The 20,058-nt window shown below is 40.7% G+C and overlaps 1 protein-coding gene across 2 annotated transcripts in view; it reads right to left on the reverse strand.

The window, feature by feature from the left end:
- The window catches only part of BAZ1B (bromodomain adjacent to zinc finger domain 1B), a 54,893-nt gene that overhangs the window by 7,682 nt on the left and 27,153 nt on the right, over positions 1–20,058 (reverse strand). For both annotated transcript variants that reach the window (XM_081557877.1, XM_081557878.1), the window contains 9 exons: positions 16,174–17,875; positions 14,118–14,256; positions 13,483–13,616; positions 11,739–11,844; positions 10,930–11,028; positions 9,785–9,962; positions 7,691–7,873; positions 1,532–1,679; positions 251–398 (listed from right to left, as the gene is read on the reverse strand). In XM_081557877.1, the coding sequence (XP_081414003.1) occupies positions 251–398; positions 1,532–1,679; positions 7,691–7,873; positions 9,785–9,962; positions 10,930–11,028; positions 11,739–11,844; positions 13,483–13,616; positions 14,118–14,256; positions 16,174–17,875 (2,837 nt within the window). The remainder of the gene's footprint in view (positions 1–250; positions 399–1,531; positions 1,680–7,690; positions 7,874–9,784; positions 9,963–10,929; positions 11,029–11,738; positions 11,845–13,482; positions 13,617–14,117; positions 14,257–16,173; positions 17,876–20,058) is intronic.

Here is a 20,058-nt window from a genome sequence, read left to right on the forward strand (position 1 = left end):
ACGAAGGGATGACCAAGAAAATATAAAACATGGCTGGTAATGAAAACTAGAAATGTCAACAATGAGCTAAAATTAAATTGGGGCCCTTTGAGCACCACTCCCCGCCCCCCACTGTAGTACCTTAAATAAGGGGGCTCTGCACACAAAAGATGAACTTAAAGCTCCCCAGCATCATTCAGTCTCAATAACAGAAGCTCAAGTACAACAGCTACTTATCAATTTATTTGTTTTTAAAAGAAGAAATTCTCACCTGCCACGGGAGTTGCGCCTGGCAGTAGCAGGCTGGCAAGCTGGGCACTGCCACTCACCATCTGGTACTTCATAGAGGGCCGGCCTCAGACAGAACAGGTGGAAGGCTTTATTACACTCGTCACATAAGATCAGCTTGTCATCCTCACCTGCAAGGAGATAAACACGTGGAGCACGCTGGGAGCACGGCCACAGCCAGCGACTTGTAAGAAGGAGCTGCCAGAAGACAAGACTTCCCAACCCAACAGAACAGAACAGAACCAACCAACCCAACAGAAGAAAAGACTTCCTAGTGCAGTGCTACCCCATTTTAAAAAGCACAGTCATCTTCTGAAAAGAAATGCAGTATTAACTAGACTACAGGTAATTTAGGGTTTGGGGCTTCTAACTTACACCCCCAAACAGACTCAGGGCTAGAAGAGATGGTTAACATTCACCAGGAGGCAGCAAAAACTCAAGCACTGGCAGGAGGTTTCACTGCCCCTCTCCCACTAAGAAATGAACCCCCCGACAAAGTATACCTTTCCTGCCCTCCTTCCTCTGCCCCGACCACACAAATGCGTCCCAATTCGTATCTATTATGGTTTGGTTTCCTTACATTTGAAAATACACCAAACCAATTTAAATCATCATTTCCCCTCTCCAACCTTTAGTTTTTAGAGCAACTAAATGATTTTAGAGAGGTCTTTTCATCCTTGGAAAGTACATCCTAACCTGCCACATAACAGCTTTAGCCACGGAGAAGTCAATCACTGAGGGGCTTTTAGCACATAATGGGGCTCCTAAAAGCTCCAGCATTAAACAATCCCACATGCTTTGCTCTGTAGGATTCCAAAATAGAAAAGTCCAAACTTCCTTCTTCATAGCGTTCAAATACTGCCCTCTACTGGCAGCAGCCACAGCACCACAGATGACTAAAATTCAGAGATTTTAAATTTGGGTTAAACTCATTTTGCTCCCTAGAGAAAACTTAAAAGCTTGGCAAGATCAACTGTTCTTATTTTATACTCAAAACAAAGGGCCTGCTCTGATTTGTGGGCATGCGACTTGACTAGCATTTTATGGACTCTCAGAAGGTGAAATCTGTCCCCCCACATCTAAAAGCTGTGTGCCAGAACTCTTTAGGGGAGAAAAGATCTTCGAAATGTCCCCCCACATCTAAAAGCTGTGTGCCAGAACTCTTTAGGGGAGAAAAGATCTTCGAAATGGAAGCCCAAATGCCTAATACACTCAGATAAGCCACTGTGACTTAAATATACCTTTCTTTCTGATTTAAATATACCTTTCTTTCGACAAACTTTGCATCGAGCATTTTCAGCTGACATATCCCATTTGATACAGGCATCAAGCATCCCAAGTAGAACATGCATTCTGGAAAAAGTCTGAGCCTCGCGGATAGCTGTCTTCCATTTTTCCAGAGCAGATGCAACCTAAACGGAAACCAAAGCAGGCCAGCATTACTACAATGACCACAAAGACACAGAACGTGGACCTTTCACATCATACTGACAGAGTATACACCGAGAGAGGAACAGTACTAGGTAAAGATACGAGAGAATCCTGAGTTCACTCGCCTTCTAGAGCCCCTCTGGTCTAACCCATTTATCTTACAGAAGAAACCAAGACCTTGAAGGGTGCAAAAAAGTTGCCAAAGGTCGCACAAAGAATTCAGTCGCGGTGGGGGGGAGGTGGGTGACTAGAGACAGGTCTCTTCTAGTGCAATCCACTTAAAGACTCAATGTCATTTAAAAGCAGGAACGCTATACTGTGTCAATAATGCTAGTATGCAGCAATGTCATGGAGCTAACAAAACTGTGGTCAACAAGAGTATCAGCTTCTGCGCCAATATGTGCCCCAATCCCAGATAACAGGGCCTAGAAATACTAGTGATACGAATCGCTCGACAGTCCTTAGAAGCATGAAGCGCAGATAAGTAACGTTTCCCTTGACTCGATCACCAACTGCTAACTGAAGTGACAACTGTAAAGCGCTGGGGGTTGGCCTGATTTCATTCTGGGCAGTTACTCTCAGCATAACCCACACTGTCTCCTGCCATCATCAGAAAATGGAAATTAATTTAGAATTAGCAAAAGAGTTGGGATGGAGAAAAATACAATTAAGAATTTTCAACCCTCTCTATAAAACATACATTCTGAGGTGGAACAAAAACACCATTTTAGAATAACTCATGTATTTGTATTGCTGTTTTATTAACTGAAAGGTGATTTTTTGCGAACACTTTCAAACCACTTAGAAAGCCTAAATGATTAAATGGCATGATAGAGGGCATCATTCGCAACAGCCAGACAACACAAGAGCTGGACAAGCTGACGCTCGGGCAGTCCACCAGGAGCCGAGAGCCTCGGGTACCTCCCTGTCGTCCACCTTGTGGAGGGCATCCTGCTCCCAGTCATGGCTGAACTGAACTCAGACGTGCCGGCTACTTTTACAGCCTGGCTAGCTCCAGCTGACTGACACCACCCCTGCTGGGTTTTACTGCCCTGTCCTAAGCAAAAAGGCCTATTCAAGTAATAGTCTTCCTCCTGTAAGAAAGGCCCGTTTTCCTTGAAGGCCATAGGCTTTAATTAAAACAGAGCTGCAGAGGGAAAAAGACAGTTGAGCTATTTCTGCAACCCTGGTGTGAAGGCAGAGGGAGGGGGAACAAAGGCTGTCTTATTCTCACAGAAACCAAGAGCCTTGTGTGTGTAAGTTTATGAATAAGGGTAAGTAACATAAACACACCAAAACATCTATTTAAGAGGCTGCTCAAGTTCTAGTGGAAATTGACTCATTCCTTACTCCAACTTGCAGTGCAGATATTTCAACATCTGCCTCTGAAATACAATTTCCTTCCTTCCCTTTTCAGAGCACCTCAGCAGGATGTAAGATATACAATCACAGCTGCCTCGCTGGTCTTCAACCCTAACGTAATGAGAGCTGACATGCGGTACCAGAGAGTCTCCTACTGTAGTAAAACTCAAATCTTCTTCATTCAATGGAATATAAATTTAAGAATTTTAGGTTCAGTTCCTAAGAGTGTTATTGAGAACAGCCAGGGAACAGCTAAAATGGGCTTTGGTGTCCTCTAGTGGTCAGATGGACACAAGTTATCAACATTTAAAACGTCTCCTATAAATTACAAAATCTGAGAACCTAGCACATGTGGCCTCATTAAAACAAACAAACCAAAACACTGGAAGAGACCTTGAGAATAAGCTTATTTAAACCTCATTTTAAAAACAGACTTGTTAATATATAAATTATATCTCAAGTTCCCCCTATTAAACATACAGTCAATGGCTTTTCATATATTTGCAGAGGTTTACAACTATCAACATAATCTTAATTTTAGAACATTTTTATCACCCAAAAAAGGCTTGCCATTTCCTATCCCTACCCTAACCACAATTCCCTACCCTATCCCACCACTTCCTCAGCCGGAGGCAACCACAATCTTCCCCTGCTTTATAGATTTAACTATTCTGACGTTTCATACATGTGGCCTTTTGTGACTGACTGGCTTCTTTAATTGAGCATGTTTTCTAGCTTCATCCACATCCCAGCATGTAACAGTACTTCATTCCACTTAAATTGCTGAGTAATACATCCATGCTGTTTATCCATTCATCAGCTGGCAAACATTTGGATTGCTTCCGCTTTTTGATTATTCTGAGTAACACTGCTATGAATGTTTGTGCACATTTGTATAAACGTTCATTTTTTATTTTTCATGAAAAGAAAGTTTGCCCAAGATCTCAGCAATCTGGGCTAGGTCTCCTGATCCCCAGTCCGACGCTGCTGGCATTTATACATTAGCTCCTGTTTTATCCACTGTGTTATTTATTCATCCAGATCAGCCTTATCTCCAGTTTAGTTCAGTTCAGCCGCTCAGTCATATCTGACTCCTTGCGACCCATGGACTGCAGCATGCCAGGCTTCCGTGTCCATCACCAACTCCTGGAGCTGGCTCAAACTGTGATGCCATCCAACCATCTCATCCTCTGTCGTCCCCTTCGCCTCCTGCCTTCAATCTTTCCCAGCATCAGGGTCTTTTCCAATGACTCAATTCTTCCCATCAGGTGGCCAAAGTATTGGAGTTTCAGCTTCAGCATCAGTCCTTCCAATGAATATTCAAGACTGATTTCCTTTAGGATGGACTGGTTGGATCAGTCCAAGGGACTCGCAAGAGTCTTCTCCAACACCACGGTTCAAAAGCATCAATTCTTTGGCACTCAGTTTTCTTTACAGTCCAACTCTCACATCCATACATGACTACTAGAAAAACCATAGCTTTGACTAGAAGGACCTTTGTTGGCAACAAAGGCCTTGTCTCCAACCAGCCTCTAATTTCAAGAACAAAACCAACCGGCACTCAACATTTTAAAGAACATCTTACTCTCCTCCCATTGCACAAAATTCCAAACAGTCTAGAACATTAAAAAAAAAAAAAACACCACCATATCCAAGACCTAAGAACAGATCAACAGCAGCTAGATAAAGTTTTTACAGTCAACACAGTGCCATCAAGTAAATACTCTGTTCTGCAGTACTGCTGGGAAGCCAGACACACTATTCTGATGAAAAAGTCAAATTCTCCAACGTATTTAAATCAAGTTGGGCCCTAGTTAGAAACAGCAGAAGTGTGTATAACAAAATGAAGGGGAAGGCAGCTTATGGGCAAGCCACCATTAATCCCCTTTACCTAACACTAAAAAGACAGCATCATATTTTGACAAGAATATAATGAGGCATCAGACCATATTCTTCCATAAAAGAATGTTTAAAATGGAAAAACAGATAAACAGCTTGTCAAGACAAATGCATCCAAAGTAAACAGAAAGCCTAACAGAACCCAGGATTTCACCCAATTATAAAACATCTTTCCCACTGAACGCAAGAAAATGAAATAAACATTAAATAATTGAAATAACTGACTACCACATGAAGGGATTTAAGAGATAATCTACTTTCACAAATAAGGAAACTGAAGCACAGATTAGAGACTGACATTAGCTCAATGCAACAGCCTAGTGCCAGCTGAAAAACTCTGGCCCGTGCTAAGTGGAAACCTTCAAAGCAAAGGACAGTGGAAAATTTTAGAGCTGTGGCAAGGTTGACCTTCGGTAGGGAACTGCAGGGCATAATGCTGTTTTAATGGAGAACATTGTTGAACTACTTAGTCGGCAACCTAATTGATTTTCCAAGAAACTCCTCCATGTTTTCCATTTGTGTGCTATGTGTCTGGGCCCCAAGGTTAAAAAAAGTGCTCATATTTTCCTCCCCAACCAAGCTAAGAATCGTCTCATATGACAAACTGAAAAGAGGTTACTTCACTACGGGGCTGCATACTAAAAAGGAACTTAATGAGAACGCTATATAGCTACTAGTTCCCAATGAGAAGAAAATAATATGAGTAAAGGAATGGCAAGGAAAGATCACATCAAGGAGGAGACTGTTCTGAACAGAACTGGGTTAAAAACGAAACCCATGAACCATTCAGCAAGGCTGAAAGTTACGCCTAATGAGAAGAGATTTAGCAAAGCAGAGTATGAACTGTCTGATGCCTTATTTCACCTAGAGGTTACCTGGATGCTATATTCCTGTAAGACAATGACACGTGTGTGAAAGCTGTCTATGTCATGAATTAATAGTTAAAAGTTTATCTAACTTAGTTAGCTTTATCTAATCTTAGTGCTCTGTTCACCTCTCACCTAAAATGTTTCTTGTATCACATATCACTCTCGGTCTTAGGAAGAAACATGGGGGGATCATGACAACTGTGTACAACTCCAGGAGGAGCTTCAGAGAGTAAACTCACTCCATGTCAACTCAGAGGACGAAACAAGGACCAGTGGTCAATGACGAGAGGCAATTCCAGCTCAGACTAACGCTGCGCCCACCCTCTCCACAACCTAATGAACTTCTACTTGTTCTTTAAAATCCAGCTAACAGGTTCTCTCCTCTGGCAAGTGTTAAGTGGCCCTTGGACCCCTCACAGGCGAGCCATGGACTGGTCTTCCTCCACCATCTGTCACACTACTCTAACCATATCTCACACAGGAGTTCTTGAGGGCAAGGACTTCTGGCTTCTACTTATCACCAAAACCCCCAGACTGTGCACAGTGACCGGCAGAGGCAAGCCAGTCCCAGCCATTATCCAGTGGGATACTTCCCCTTGTTTTCACTTTTCTCCCTCCCACTTGCTTCAAGCTTGGTCAAAGAAGACAATCTTCGCTGATAGAGGAGGACCTTTCTTCACCCAGGGTGCCCAAGTAGCTGTGTTCCCCGAACAGAACCCCAAACAAGCTCTAAAGGCAACAGCAGCATCATTCACAATAGTCAAAAGGTGGAAGTGACCCAAGTGTCCACCGATGGACTGATAAGCACAATGCGGTCTATACACACAATGAAATATTACTCAGTCTTATAAAGGAAGGAAATTCTGGCACATGCTACAACACAGCCAACTTTGAAGACATTAAATAAACCAGTCACAAAAGGACAAATATTGTATGATTCCACTTATATGAGATACCTAGAGTATTCAAATTCATAGACACAGAAAGAAAATGATAGCTGCCAGGGACTGGGGGAAGGATGAAATGGGTAGTTTAGTGTTCAATGGGCAGTTTCAGTTTGGGAAGATAAATTCTGGGGACAGATGGTGGTAATGTTGCAGAACAATGTGAATGTACTTAATGACACAGATTACATGTAAAAATGGCAAAGTTGTTCATTATGTATATTATACAATTTAAAAAACATTAAAAACCACCACCTTTCAAAAAAGGGCTTCCCAAATGGCTCAGTGGTAAAGAGTCCACTTGCCAATGCAGGAGACATGGAAGATGTGAGTTTGATCTCTGGGTCAGGAAGGTCTCCTGGAGGAGGAAATTGCTTGGGAAATCCCATGAACAGAGGAGCCTGGAGGGCTGCAGTCCATGAGGTTGCAAACAGTCAGACATGACTGAGCACACACACACAAACACCTTTTTAAAAAAGGAATTTGCTTTGGTAAAAGGTTTTTGGCTTCAGATGAGAGTGTGACTGAATTGATACCACCCCATGATCAGTAGTGGAGAAGGAAATGGCAACCCACTCCAGTGTTCTTGCCTGGAGAATCCCAGGGACGGGGGAGCCTGGTGGGCTGCCGTCTACGGGGTCGCACAGTCGGACACAACTGAAGTGACTTAGCAGCAGCAGCAAAGGTAAAAGGTGTGTGTGTTGGGGGGTGGGGGGTGTCTGACACAGTATCCAGCACTACAGGCAGGGCTGTGCTCCACAGACCAGTTTGAAAACAACATTTGGAGAAAGGGATAAAGATCAGACACTGGCTCAGGGAACAGTGCTTATGTAGCTAAAAAGCACAGGGTTAGATAATTTTAACAGCAGATTACATACTTCTACAGTCATAAAATGACATCTTCATTAGCTAAAATACCTTTGCTTCCTCTGCCATTTTTTTCTCTTCATCCACCTCTTCAGTCTTGGCTGAATCTTCACTTTGGAGTTTTCTTCTCTTCTGCTTGGGAGCCATGAAACCTTGGAGAAACTTCTTTATGACACTGGCTTGAAGGGCAATCACACATTCACCAAAATCCTTCAGTTTCTCTAGTGAGATCACCTACAGAAAATGATTTCAAGACTAGACTGAGTGAAAGGCCAAGAGAAAGATGAAAGCAGAGAATCCTCAATTAAATTCAAATCAACCTAGACCCAAATTGGTCACATAACATTAATTTAACTGGGTGCCTCGTTCAATGGAAGGCTTATACATTTCATAGTAGCCAGACTACTTGGATATCCCTGATGAAGGGACCCATGAGATGCTGAAACTTGCTCTACTTAAGGAAGTTACTGAGCTCATTCATTCACTCAGCGACCGAGTGCCTACTAAGTACAAATGACAGTCTCAAGGCAAAGAAAAACAGAAGGAAAGTAAAAATGTACCAACCTACTAGGTTACAAACTATAAGCCACATAATATGTTTTAGATGACGATCACATCGAAGCCTCACATTGATTTTATGAATGAGGAAACATAAGCTAGATCACTTTGATCCAAATTATGCTCTACCTTCTCAGTCACACAACACATGCCAATTTAACAATACCATTTTATAACTACAAAGAGAATCAAAATATGGTCCATTGGAGAAGGGACTGGCAAACCACTTCAGTCTTCTTGCCTTGAGAACCCCATGAACAGTATGAAAAGAGAAAGAATGATGATAATCCAATGTTATCAAGTATGGGTCTGGGTTTGGCACAAAGTAGGCAACTGATAAATACTCGCTAAATAAAAAAGCAATTATAGTATTTGAAACTGGCAGAATCCTTTTGGTTGAATAATTCCTATTAAAAAAAAACAAAAACAAATTTGAGCAATAACTATGTTTCAATCCTTTTCCCAGGGAATGTACCAAGAACTCCTTACAGAGCTAATGAAAAAAAAAGTTACATATATAAGATGATATATGACTTGCTAATTCAAACAGCAAAGAAAAAAAACAGAAGCCTGACAATAAAAGATTTACCGTATCAACTCCATGGCTTATTATGTACACTAAAGTGATACAAAGACTGAAAGAAATGGAAAGTTCCTATAAAGGAGGGAAAACGGGGGGTGAGGGGGGTGAGGGTGGGGGCGCGGCGGCCTGGTGGCCGGCAGGGGATCCCCAACTGCTCATAAAAATCATATAACTATTAACACATCTAATGCATATAAACAATTTGAAAAGACTCACCAATATTGATGTTTGGAATTATGTGGACTTCATTACTTAAAATTAACACAAAAATCAGCCTGCCAGGCTCCTCTGTCCATGAAATTCTTCCAGGCAAGAATACTGGAGTGGGTAGCCATGCCCTTCTCCACATCTTCCCAAACCAGGGATGGAACCCAGGTCTCCTGCATTGCAGGCGGATTCTTTACCATCTGAGCCACCAGGAAAGCCCCATAGTAATAACTGACGGACAGTGTTTTCCAATCTTTTCTCCAGCTTTGATACCTAAACTTAGCTGATGTGGGACACAGTGTCTCTTGAACTGGGTCACCTATAACACTTTAGGGTCCTTCTGAGCAGTAAGCGACAGAAAGATAAATGTACCTTCACTGAAATTACCTATTTAACAGCGTAAGTGTTGCCCAACACAAGGTTAACTCTACTGAGTTGATCAGGTTAGAGAATGGACAAAAGCAGGATACACAAACGTTTCCTACCTTGAAGCACAGGCATCACATGGGAATGGACAGGTTAAATAATGTTATGACTATGACTTCAGGATTAGTTTTCTTTCAACTTAACGGAAAAGCTCTTTTTTAAAAAAGGTTCTGAGCCAATTATTAGTTTTTCTGGAAACCAGCAGATGATGAAAAGGGGAAAATATCACATGTACACAGAGAACTTAGGATTCCACATGTGTCTTTCAAAACAAACATATGATCCCCAGGGTCATCTAGGGAAGCCAAGAAGAGTATCAGGGAACAATTCCAAATTAACAGACTTCAAGGGTATTTTCCTGATGGTCTTACCCGAGCTTCAAATTCTGAGGTTTCTTCCACATAACCAAGTCCTCCCTTCTGTAACCTTGTTGCAACTTCAATGAGATCACTCCGAAGAAAGTTTAAAAGCTCCTGGTTGCCATCACAGGATTTTAGACCTAAATTTGGCTTCCGGGCCAGATGAATAGAATGAATAATGTCCTGGTACCTACAAAAGTTGAGGGAAAGGGCAGGAGGAATAAAGGAGCTTAAAGAATGATCTACAGATTCCAATGACTTGAATGATATGTTTTATTTCTATAAGACTGATTTAGATCTTTTTAGCTCTGCTTTTTAATAATCTGTTTCTTACACAAATCTCAAATTTCTTTTTCTTGATTCTTTTTAAAAACACATTGATTGTATTCTGCATATGGTAATTCCAGTATCTTGTGTTTCTTTACCTAGCTCTCATTCATGGTACCTGATTTGTGTGGGGTTTTTTAAACTTTTTTTTAACCATGAGTTTCTTGGAATTCTATCTGTGGAGATTCTTTGAGGCCTGGTTTGAAGCTGTGCTCCTCCAGAGAGAATGTTCATTTGTACACTCTCAATTCCCCCCATCCCTCATCCCCTGGCAACTACTAATCTATTTTCTGACTATAAATTTGCCTACTGTGGATGTCTCATATAAATGAAATCATACACTATGTGGCCTTTTATGTCTGGCTTCTTTGACTAAGCATAATGTTCATCTATGTGGCAGCATATTTCAGCACTTTGTTCCTTTTAATGGCTGAATTTATGCATATACCACATTTTGTTTATTCATCCATCGGTTGATAAAACTGAGGTTGTTTTTATTTTCTGGCTATTTTGGATACTGGCAGAATACTTCTGAATACCAACTGATGTGGAACTGTGTTTACAAGGCTGCCTAACTACAATGAAGCTCTCAGCCTGGTATGTGGCATGTTAGTGAATAACCCTGCTACCCTGTATACACATGCTTTAATAGCATAATTTTCCAAATAATTATGAGCTGTCAAGAAAACACCAAACAACAAGAACATAAGAGGGTTACAGGCTTTTAAAATTTTATTTAAGCTTTTATGGTTAAACAACCACCACCCCTAAGGTATGTATAATATCTAATGCAGAAGGGAAGATGTGAAGAGCAAGATGAAAACCCTTACCTCTTCTCTAGTCTCTCTTTAAGCTGACTTTCTCTTATTCCCTGAGGGTGAAGGCAATTTAGCAACTCATCCAGTTCCTTCTGACTATCACATAAAAACCTGCAGGGGCCAAAAAAAGAACTTGTTAACTCTGTGCGGGGGGGGGGGGATATCAAACACCATGGTGGTGGGAGTGGGAAAGCATAATTCCAACCTTTCTCAGAAGTAGAACAATGTACTGTTGCCATAAGACCTAATGTTAACTTTATCCCAGGACACTGGAGCCAATGTTTCTGCTAAAATGTAGTAAGAGACAAGTGTACAAATTCACGAAGTTCACTCTTGTCCCTACCCCTTTAATAAGTAAACTTATATCCAAAACCAAAGGTGAGCACAACCAAGGCAGCTGATGCAATCACAAAGTAGAAGGGACCCTCTCCAAAACCTAGTTCCCAGCTTAAAGCAGAATAGGCACACAGGAAGATTAATGGCTGTATTTATAATTCTTTATTCTTTAATAGAGATGAAAATCCTGCTCTATCGCCAAGCAGACTGAAGGGCATTTTCAATGCTATATAAGATCTATCATATAATATACAGTTATATTACAACAGAAAAATAAATTCTAAACCTTAAAGCAAACAAATACATTCTTATCAAAAAAAAAATCAAGTCTGCTTTTAAAGCAATGAGCTTACATATCTCAGAAATCAGAGTCACACAAAATGCTCTCAATAGTGAATCACTAACTCACTGGTATCACTGTATCAAATGTTTTCCTAACACTGGAAACGAAAAAGAAAGAGCAACCAGATGAATGCTCACGTTACCATAGATTCTGTCCTTGTTTTGGTACAGTGGTCTCGACAGCAATTTCTGTTGCTGGGCCGTGGTGCGTGTTCATGCTTACATTTTTGCCTAGGTTTGCTTTCTTACCTAAGAAAAATGTATACGTTACGCTGAATACAGCAAACAACTCCACTCCTAGTTTTAAATCTAAGCAGTACACAGACGCTGCCTATTGAATATATCCACGTGTACAACAGATGCTAATTTCTCTTAAACATCTTACAGACAGCACAGTACCTGAGATAGTTGCTCTCTAGACAGCTAAACACTTGTACAGATCAAAGTTTAAGAGTATCACAAGTTAGAATGGAGAGAGACGACTAAATATCTCAGGGTACATAAATAATCTGCTTCCAGTACACGATGATGTTTGGCAAAAAGGTACCTGTGGTGAAGCAAACACAACTGAAATATATACACTACTACAAGTTTAGCCCCGGAAGTGGCTGCAAATGTCAAACAGGATGAAGTTTTTTGTAAACCAGCTCCTGTACCCGAATATATGACATTATTAGATAGATCTAAAGCCAGTGTGAGGCTTTACCTAATCCTACAATTGGTTCTCTCCCCTGCTCCCCTTCTCCCGCTTTAACCTGCACATCTTCCCTGCAACATGAACATGTAATCTTGTTGTGTCTTTTCCGTCAGGGAGTTCTGAAGAAACCCTGCCATGCTGGAACTAGACAACAGCAAGAAACAACATCCACCAGGATGCTCTCGAAGTGAAGAAACATGGACGACAACCTCCTCTCAGGAGAATCTGTAACTGTGGGACTGGATTTCTAAAAATAGCCATTAATTTTCTGAGACACATAATAAAACCACAGTCCTTCATCCCACTGGAATTACTCTCAAATCTGAAGAGCCTCACTTCATATTTGCTGCTTTCACCTGGTTACTTTCAAAGTCCACCCAAACTAGATTTTTCTACTAAGAGCCACATGTGGACACACAATATAATCCAACATGAAAAATGCCTTAAATTTGAAGTTTAGGGATATATATTAATTTCATTATTTAACAATTTTGTGAGTTTAAAGTGTGGATTATGAGTTTCTCTAAAATGAAAGAAAACTACTTTTTGAGTAGCAATTTTCATTAGGTTATTATAAAGTACAACTGGAAGGAAGCTTATGGATCATCTAACGCAATGGTTCTCAACAGAAAGCCAGGCTGCCTCCTAGGGGACATTTGGCAATATCTGGTGGCATGTGGTTGTCACTAATGGCATCCAATGGGCAGGAGTCAGGGATGCTGCTAAACAACCTACAAAGCATAGGACAACCTCCCACTACAAAGAATTATCTGGCCCCAAATGTCAACAACAGTGAGGCTGAGAAAATTTGATCTAACCATCTGGTATTTTTAAATTAAAAAATTTTTTTTCTTTTAATTTCTTTCTTAGGAAAAAAAAATTACCTCAATTCCAGCCTTTGAAGTACCTACAAACAGACTCCTAAGGAACAAAGTTTGAAAACTACTTGTATAAATATAATACCCAAATATCCTAACACTCAAGTTTTTCATCTTTTCATACTATGCCTGTATCAACACAAAGCTGGTAATCAAATGTTAAGTTTTCTTCCTTTTTCTATGCATTTCACATCTTCCCACCTCACTCAAATAATTCTACCTAAGAAGATGATAAAGAAATTTAGCGAGTGAAAAAATGTGACAGAGGAAAGACAGTCTTGAGAAGGGTAAATAACTAATAGATATACATACTCCGGGGACAGTAGTCCTCATCAGGAGAGTCTGTGTGGTCTTTCCGGTGATGGCTGAATCGGTAGTCAATGCTGTCATGGACCCAGCCTTTCTCAATGAACAAACCTGGAACTTCATCTGAGAAGAGCCAGTATCTACAAATCACAACCACATGTTAATATAATAATAAAAGACCATGAGCACAGGATGACTTCTTTGTTGAGCAAGATGATTACAGAATGTCACTGAACATTGAGCAGATACAAATTCTAAAGTAAAGCACAGCATACTAAAATTTGAGGAATTTGAGATTCACTTCCTATCTATAATTTTTATAACTACTAATATTTTTCTGCTTTAGGTTCCACACGATGTATGCAGTTAAAATATCTTACCATTTTTAAAGACTTCTATTAGGATTACATTTCTCCTACCACCATAATTTAAGCTTCCTATCTGTCAAGTCTTCAAGGACAAGGTAAAGTCTTATCTAACTTCATAACCCTAGCAGTTGGCACAGTAAATATTCAAATAAATGCGCAGTGAGCAATGCTGTGTCCAATATCCATGAATAGGGAAGCTTGTCTAGTCTTAACACTAACGAGCGACACTGCAAAAGCCCTAAGAGGTGATAAAAATTGAGTTTGGAAACTGACCTGTTATGGTTGCGATCTGTGCCGATCGGCGTCCTCCGCATGACTAGCTTTGCCTTGGCAATCCCCTCCTGGAAGGCCTTCTCGGCAGCTGCTTTGTGCTTTCGTATTCGTTCTTCTTCAGCTTCGCGTTCCAGTTTCACTGTTGAAGGTAAAAAGAATCAATAATTAAATTTTTTTTCTAGTGAATCTTACAAATTTAAATAAGGAGTGAAAAGTGCCTGGTATAAAGTAGATATTCATCAAAACTTCATTTCCTTCTCCTTATTCTAACCTGTTGTTAAAAAATAACAAGTAAGGCAGCAATTTCTATCCGGTCCTTCTACGTCTTTGAATTTCAGTGACATCTGAGCCATCAACTCAGTGCAAAATCTGTTCTCTCCAAAACTTAACGTCTTATTAATTTTATAATAAATTAATTTTATTTTATTGACAACTAACTTTAAATGTAACCCTAAAACAGTTCTCAAATGGAATTAACTGAAACATTTTCTGATAGGACTAGCTACAGGGTCCTCAAAATGATCAGGATGAATAAAACCAGAATAGTTATTTTAAAACAGAACATATTTCAGTCCTGAGGAATTTAGAAAAAAAGAACTGAGAAAGTAAGAGCAGAGAAGCATTGGCAGATAATAGCAATTACTGCCTACTTAATTAATACAATTTATCAAGTTATTCAGCAAGTTAACACTGTAAATGATGAAAAAATTTTTTAATCCATTTATTTGTGGTCATTCCTAAGTTTATTCTACCTAGACAGAAATTTCCCTCAACAAAAAAAGCAGCTCAGGAATTTTGCCTTTTATGTTTTTCCACAACTGTCACAAATTTTGATACTGTAAGTAAAGGGTACTGCTATTGACAATGCCAGAAATTTTACTGCTCTACTGATGATAACACCTACAATGTAGCAAGAATCTGGAAAATGCATCCGTCTAGAGATGTTACGTTAAAAAATTAAGACAAATTTCATCTGTTTAAAACCAACACAGGGAAATTCCTAGGAGGTGCAGCAGTTAGGACTTGGCGCTTTCACTGCCATGGGCCCTAGGTACATACACCCATGAAAAATGAAAACATATGTTCCGACAAAAACTTGTACAGCATTGCCTGTAGCCAGAAGAGTAAAACAAAACAAATGTCCATCAACTAATAAATGGATAAACAAAATGTGGCATATCCGAATAGTGGAACAATATTTAACCATAAAAAGGAATTAACTGTTGAAACATGCTACAACCTGAACCTTGAAACCACAGTTAAGTGAAAGAAGCCAGTCACAAGAGACCACATATACAACTCCACTGATATGATGTAACAGAATAGGCAAATACAGAGATACAGCCATGGAAGCTGATTGCTTAGGACTGGGCGGGGGGTGGGGTGGGGGGATCATGATAACTAAAGGGCATGAAGTATTTTTTTGAGGTGATGAAAGTGTTCTAAAATTGACTGTGATAAAGACTACACGTATCTGTGAATATATTAAAACAATGAACTGTATAATAAACATGGATAAGATGTATAGTATGTGAATTATTTTTTAATAAAGCTTTTTTTTTTTTTTAAAGTTCAGACTTAACGGTGCTAGAAAGCCCCCGGTTTTTATTTCCTTACATCTTAACAAAGGAAAGATTAATATCTGAGGTGGCGACCACACTGAGGGCTTCAAATACCTGGTCGCTCAATTGTTACAACAATCTTGAGCATATGAGGATAAGCAACTTGCTCAAAGAACTATGAAGCTAAGAACTATGAAGCTAAGTCAAAGGTGGGGTTTAAACCCAGGCTGGCCCATCCCCACATCATATGCTGTTTTCAGCATGTCTCTTTGTGGATCTGGTCCTTCACTAGAGCCAGAAAAGATGCCACCATCACACTAATGCAAGTCAAACTATGCCTGTCAACCAGAATGCCTGGTTGAACACTCCTGCTAGACTCGTACACACGTAGGAGGATCTGGGTTATCACACACAAAAATAACTGAACAGTTGTGACACATGAAGACACTACCATGGCACCTTAGTGGCTTCTGTCCTGCCACACAAGGGTTTACCTTTCATCTCTCTCTCCTGTATCTCCCGCTCCTTCTTAGCCTGAATGGCAAGCAGTCGTCTGCTCTTCACAGCACTGATCATGTCTTCAGCTTCCACATCTACTTGGGGCTCAAACTTCACGACTTCTTTTTTCCTGTCAGCTTTGCCTAGCCCATTCTCCTCTTTTCCATTTTCTTTATTCCGGGCTTCCATTTCTTTCCGTTTCTGTTTCTCTGCTCTCTTCTTATCATTTTCTTCCTTCAACACAGCAAGCCGTTCCTTCCATAACTCTGCAGACATCTGCTGCCTGGTTTCCATGTGGTCCTGCACGGAGTATGTCATGAGAATCCGGTGGCAGAGGGCTGTCAAGATCTGCAGTTTCTCTTCTGATGTGAGTTCAAAAAATTCAGAGGTCTCCAGCTTTTCTAGGAACTCATCTTGGACCTCATTGTCCTCGAATGACGCAGAGTCTTTATTGTCGTCCACATCTGAGCCCTCGCTCTCTTCCTGAACGTCCGACTTGCGCAAGCAGAGCCGAACCAGCTCTGACACAGAATGCAAGGTCAGAGGGATTTCTGACAGCTTCATTCCCAGTTCACCATAGTCTTCTGCTATTTCGTCTTGTAACAAGGTCTGCAGGAGGATGACCAACACTCTATTCAAGTATAAAAAGCCACCCTTCTCTGCGCTCAAGGCTTCCATGAGGGACACGGCAGTGATGGGATACTGGGCATCTGGTAAGAGTAACCCAGAGTAACAGCTCAAGAACTCCACCACCATGGCCACATCCCCAAAGAGTGTGTTGGGCAGCCCCTCGGGGGTATCTACCAATTTAAATGTTGGAAGGGTTTTGCCAGTTAACTCTTGGTCCTCGTACCGCTTCTGTTTCTCTAGTCTCTCGAGCATTTCTTTCTCCCTCCGCTCCTTGGCTTTCTCCTTCAACTTCTCTTTCAGCTCCTCTCGTTTCTTTTTCAGATATTCTTTGCGCTGCTCTTCAGACATAGAAGCCCACCTCTTTTTGTGCTCTAGAAGCTCGAAGCGTTTTTGAACAATGCTCCGCAGTTCTTCCGGGAGACGAGCTCTGTCTTCGCTGGAGAGGAGACGAGCTGTCTTGGAGATCACGCAGGACAGGGCGCTCTTCTTGTCCTCCCTGTCTTTGTTTTCTTTGTAGTAGGCGATGAGGTGCAGGGCAGCGGGAGGCAGGTGTTTATGAGGCTTGCTAGAGGACCTGGGGGTGCCCCCGGAATTCCGCGGGGCTCGAGTCACCTTCTGAGTGCCTTTGGCCATGTCCAACAAAGTCATCTGCTTCATTTTGGTTTTAGGGGTCTTCAGGCCCTTCTTGGGAGACTTTGAATTCCCGGTGGACTTCTGTCCGTTCAAGATGCCTTTGCCTCTGCCCTTGGCTTTCAAAGGCTTGTCACTGTGCTTCCCGGACTTCTTGCCAGGTGGGCCTTTCTTAGGAATGTGAAAGTTGGCATGTAGCTTGTTGGGCGACATCATCTTCATCACTTCCTCCAGATGCTCCTCTGGAGATTTGGAATTCTTTGAGTTCTTCACTTTGAGTGGCGAGCCGTTCAAGGACTTCTTCAGGTGTACGTGACACCATAACTTAGGATTTAGTGGTGAACTGAGAGAAGAGTTGTCTGTCTTGGATTTCTTTGAGGGCTTCCTGTCTGGAGATCCAGTATTCTTCCTCTTAGTAGATGGGTTGAGAGTCATATACTAGAATTTAAGAACAGAAGCAAAATTAATTTTAAAACCTAATTTAAAGAAATACTATTCAAGCATCCTAAAGGCCCTCTTCCCATCCACTCAGGTAAAGTTACATATTCATTCTCTTCACGGACACTCTGTCCCTGAGAAAACAAAGCCATGAATGTTAGCTAATATTTTATTTAGCCTTATCAACACAAAATTCTTCTGACACCGAGACTTAAAGATCTATACTCCAGGATGTCCCTGGAGGTCCAGTGGTTAAGACTCCATGTTTCCACTGCAGGGACACAGGTTGGATCCCTGGTCAGGGAACTAAGATCCCACATGTCATGCCGCATGGCCAAAAAAAACCCCTATAATATTAGGCATTTCTCGTATGAGACTACTTTCTTACATATAAATTTTGAGTCTTTAAATATCTTAAAGAAATCTGTGAACTCCTTCCCCAGAAACATACAAAAATCATGTACACAACAGAGTCCATGGGACCTAGATTAAGGACATCTGATCTGGATAATGGCAATATCTGAGAAATTTTAAAATTTACTGCTTGAGACAGATTTGGATTTTTATCCTTTAAACTTCTGCTACAACTGGCAGTATTCTATGCTTAGGATGAGAGAAAGTATACCATTTAAGTATTTTTGTTTAAATTCAGAAGCATATTTCCTTATTAAGAGTATCAGTAAGTATATTAACAACAAAACACTGCTCATAAATAAGAAGCCCTCCTGATCCTGGCCTTCTGGCTCCCCACACCTCAAGAAGCCATTCCCATTATTAACTACAAGTCTGACAAGTTTTCAACTTCATACAATTCTCTCCTTGATTATCCTCTCACATCTTTCAAATTCACTCCCTTTTGCACCCCAACTCCACAATCTTTCAATCCCAGCAGAACAATTCATTAATCTATTAATTCTATCACATTTTTACCAATCTCACTTCTTCATCCTTTACCTAGATTAAATTCCAGTCAGTCATTCCAATCAACCTTGCATAAATTTACAGTTCCCTTGCTCTATTGTATCTAGTTAGTCCTAGCCTGCGTATGTTCAGCTTAAACATGACTAGAATAAAAGACACAAGGACAGTGTGTGGACTTACTTTAGATCTCCACCTTATCCCCATCATACAGAATTACTTAAAAGGTTAGAACCCAGTCAACCTGTCATGCTACCACTGTTTCTACTTAAATTTTTATTACAACAAAAACACTATTGATTTTGATGCTTTCAAAGAATATAATTACAGAGAGAAAAGCCTGGCAGTTAAAATAAACTACATGAAATAATAACCAAGCAATGAAAAAGTACCATCAATTCAAAAAAATTTTACTGTTTTAAGTGATTAGGAGAAAGACTAGATAACCCCTAGAACACTTGATTTGTTACCAAAAGCGGTTAAGCACACAGAAGGCACTCAGACACAGAGGAGGTTTGGCCTTTACAGGACTAACTTGTAAAGAAGCAGGCTGGAGGCAGTGGGGAAGACAGACTGGGGGAGATGGGACTGCAGGCAAGGAAACCACTGGAGACCACTAAAGATGAAATCAGGACCCTTTAAAAGCCAACAGGGAAATGGCTACGGTGAAGTAAGTCTCAGTGATCATACAGAACACGTATGCTCTTGTTATGGGTAAACAAAACAGGTACAGTAAAATTCAATAAGCTGTACTATAATGCCAAATAAGATTTAAACATCAAGGATATATGATCATCAGAGAAACAAACTCATAGAACCTAAGTCGCAGAAGAGGTAGAAATACAGTCTGTAATGAATGAGTGGGCTATACTTAAGCAATCCTTCTTCTGGCTAAGTTCTCTAACTTTAAAGGCCAATCTGCCCTCTAAGAACTATAAGCAATTGCAGGTTACCATTCCCCTAGCAGGCTGTTTTCGTTCCTCGACCAAAACTGGACGTTCTGTTCCCCAATTATCCTCAGTATGGGCTGATAAAAAGGTTTCATCGTTTATAGAATATATACATTATCTGTGACTCAGGGGACATTTTCCCCAGAGGCAAGAATTTCCCAGTCCTAGTTCCCCAGAACTCTATTTCAAAATGTTAAAAAGAATAAGCAAAGGTAACTATGTACGAGTCCATCCTTCTTGTGGGCGGAATAGCAACAAAACTTCAAAGAAAACAGTATTTCAGAGACCACCCTACAAATCACAGACTAAGGCCCA

The sequence above is a fragment of the Giraffa tippelskirchi genome, chromosome 13 (assembly GCF_054371585.1).
Source record: "Giraffa tippelskirchi isolate mGirTip1 chromosome 13, T2T-mGirTip1v1.2.pri, whole genome shotgun sequence".
In the NCBI taxonomy this organism is placed as follows: domain Eukaryota; kingdom Metazoa; phylum Chordata; class Mammalia; order Artiodactyla; family Giraffidae; genus Giraffa; species Giraffa tippelskirchi.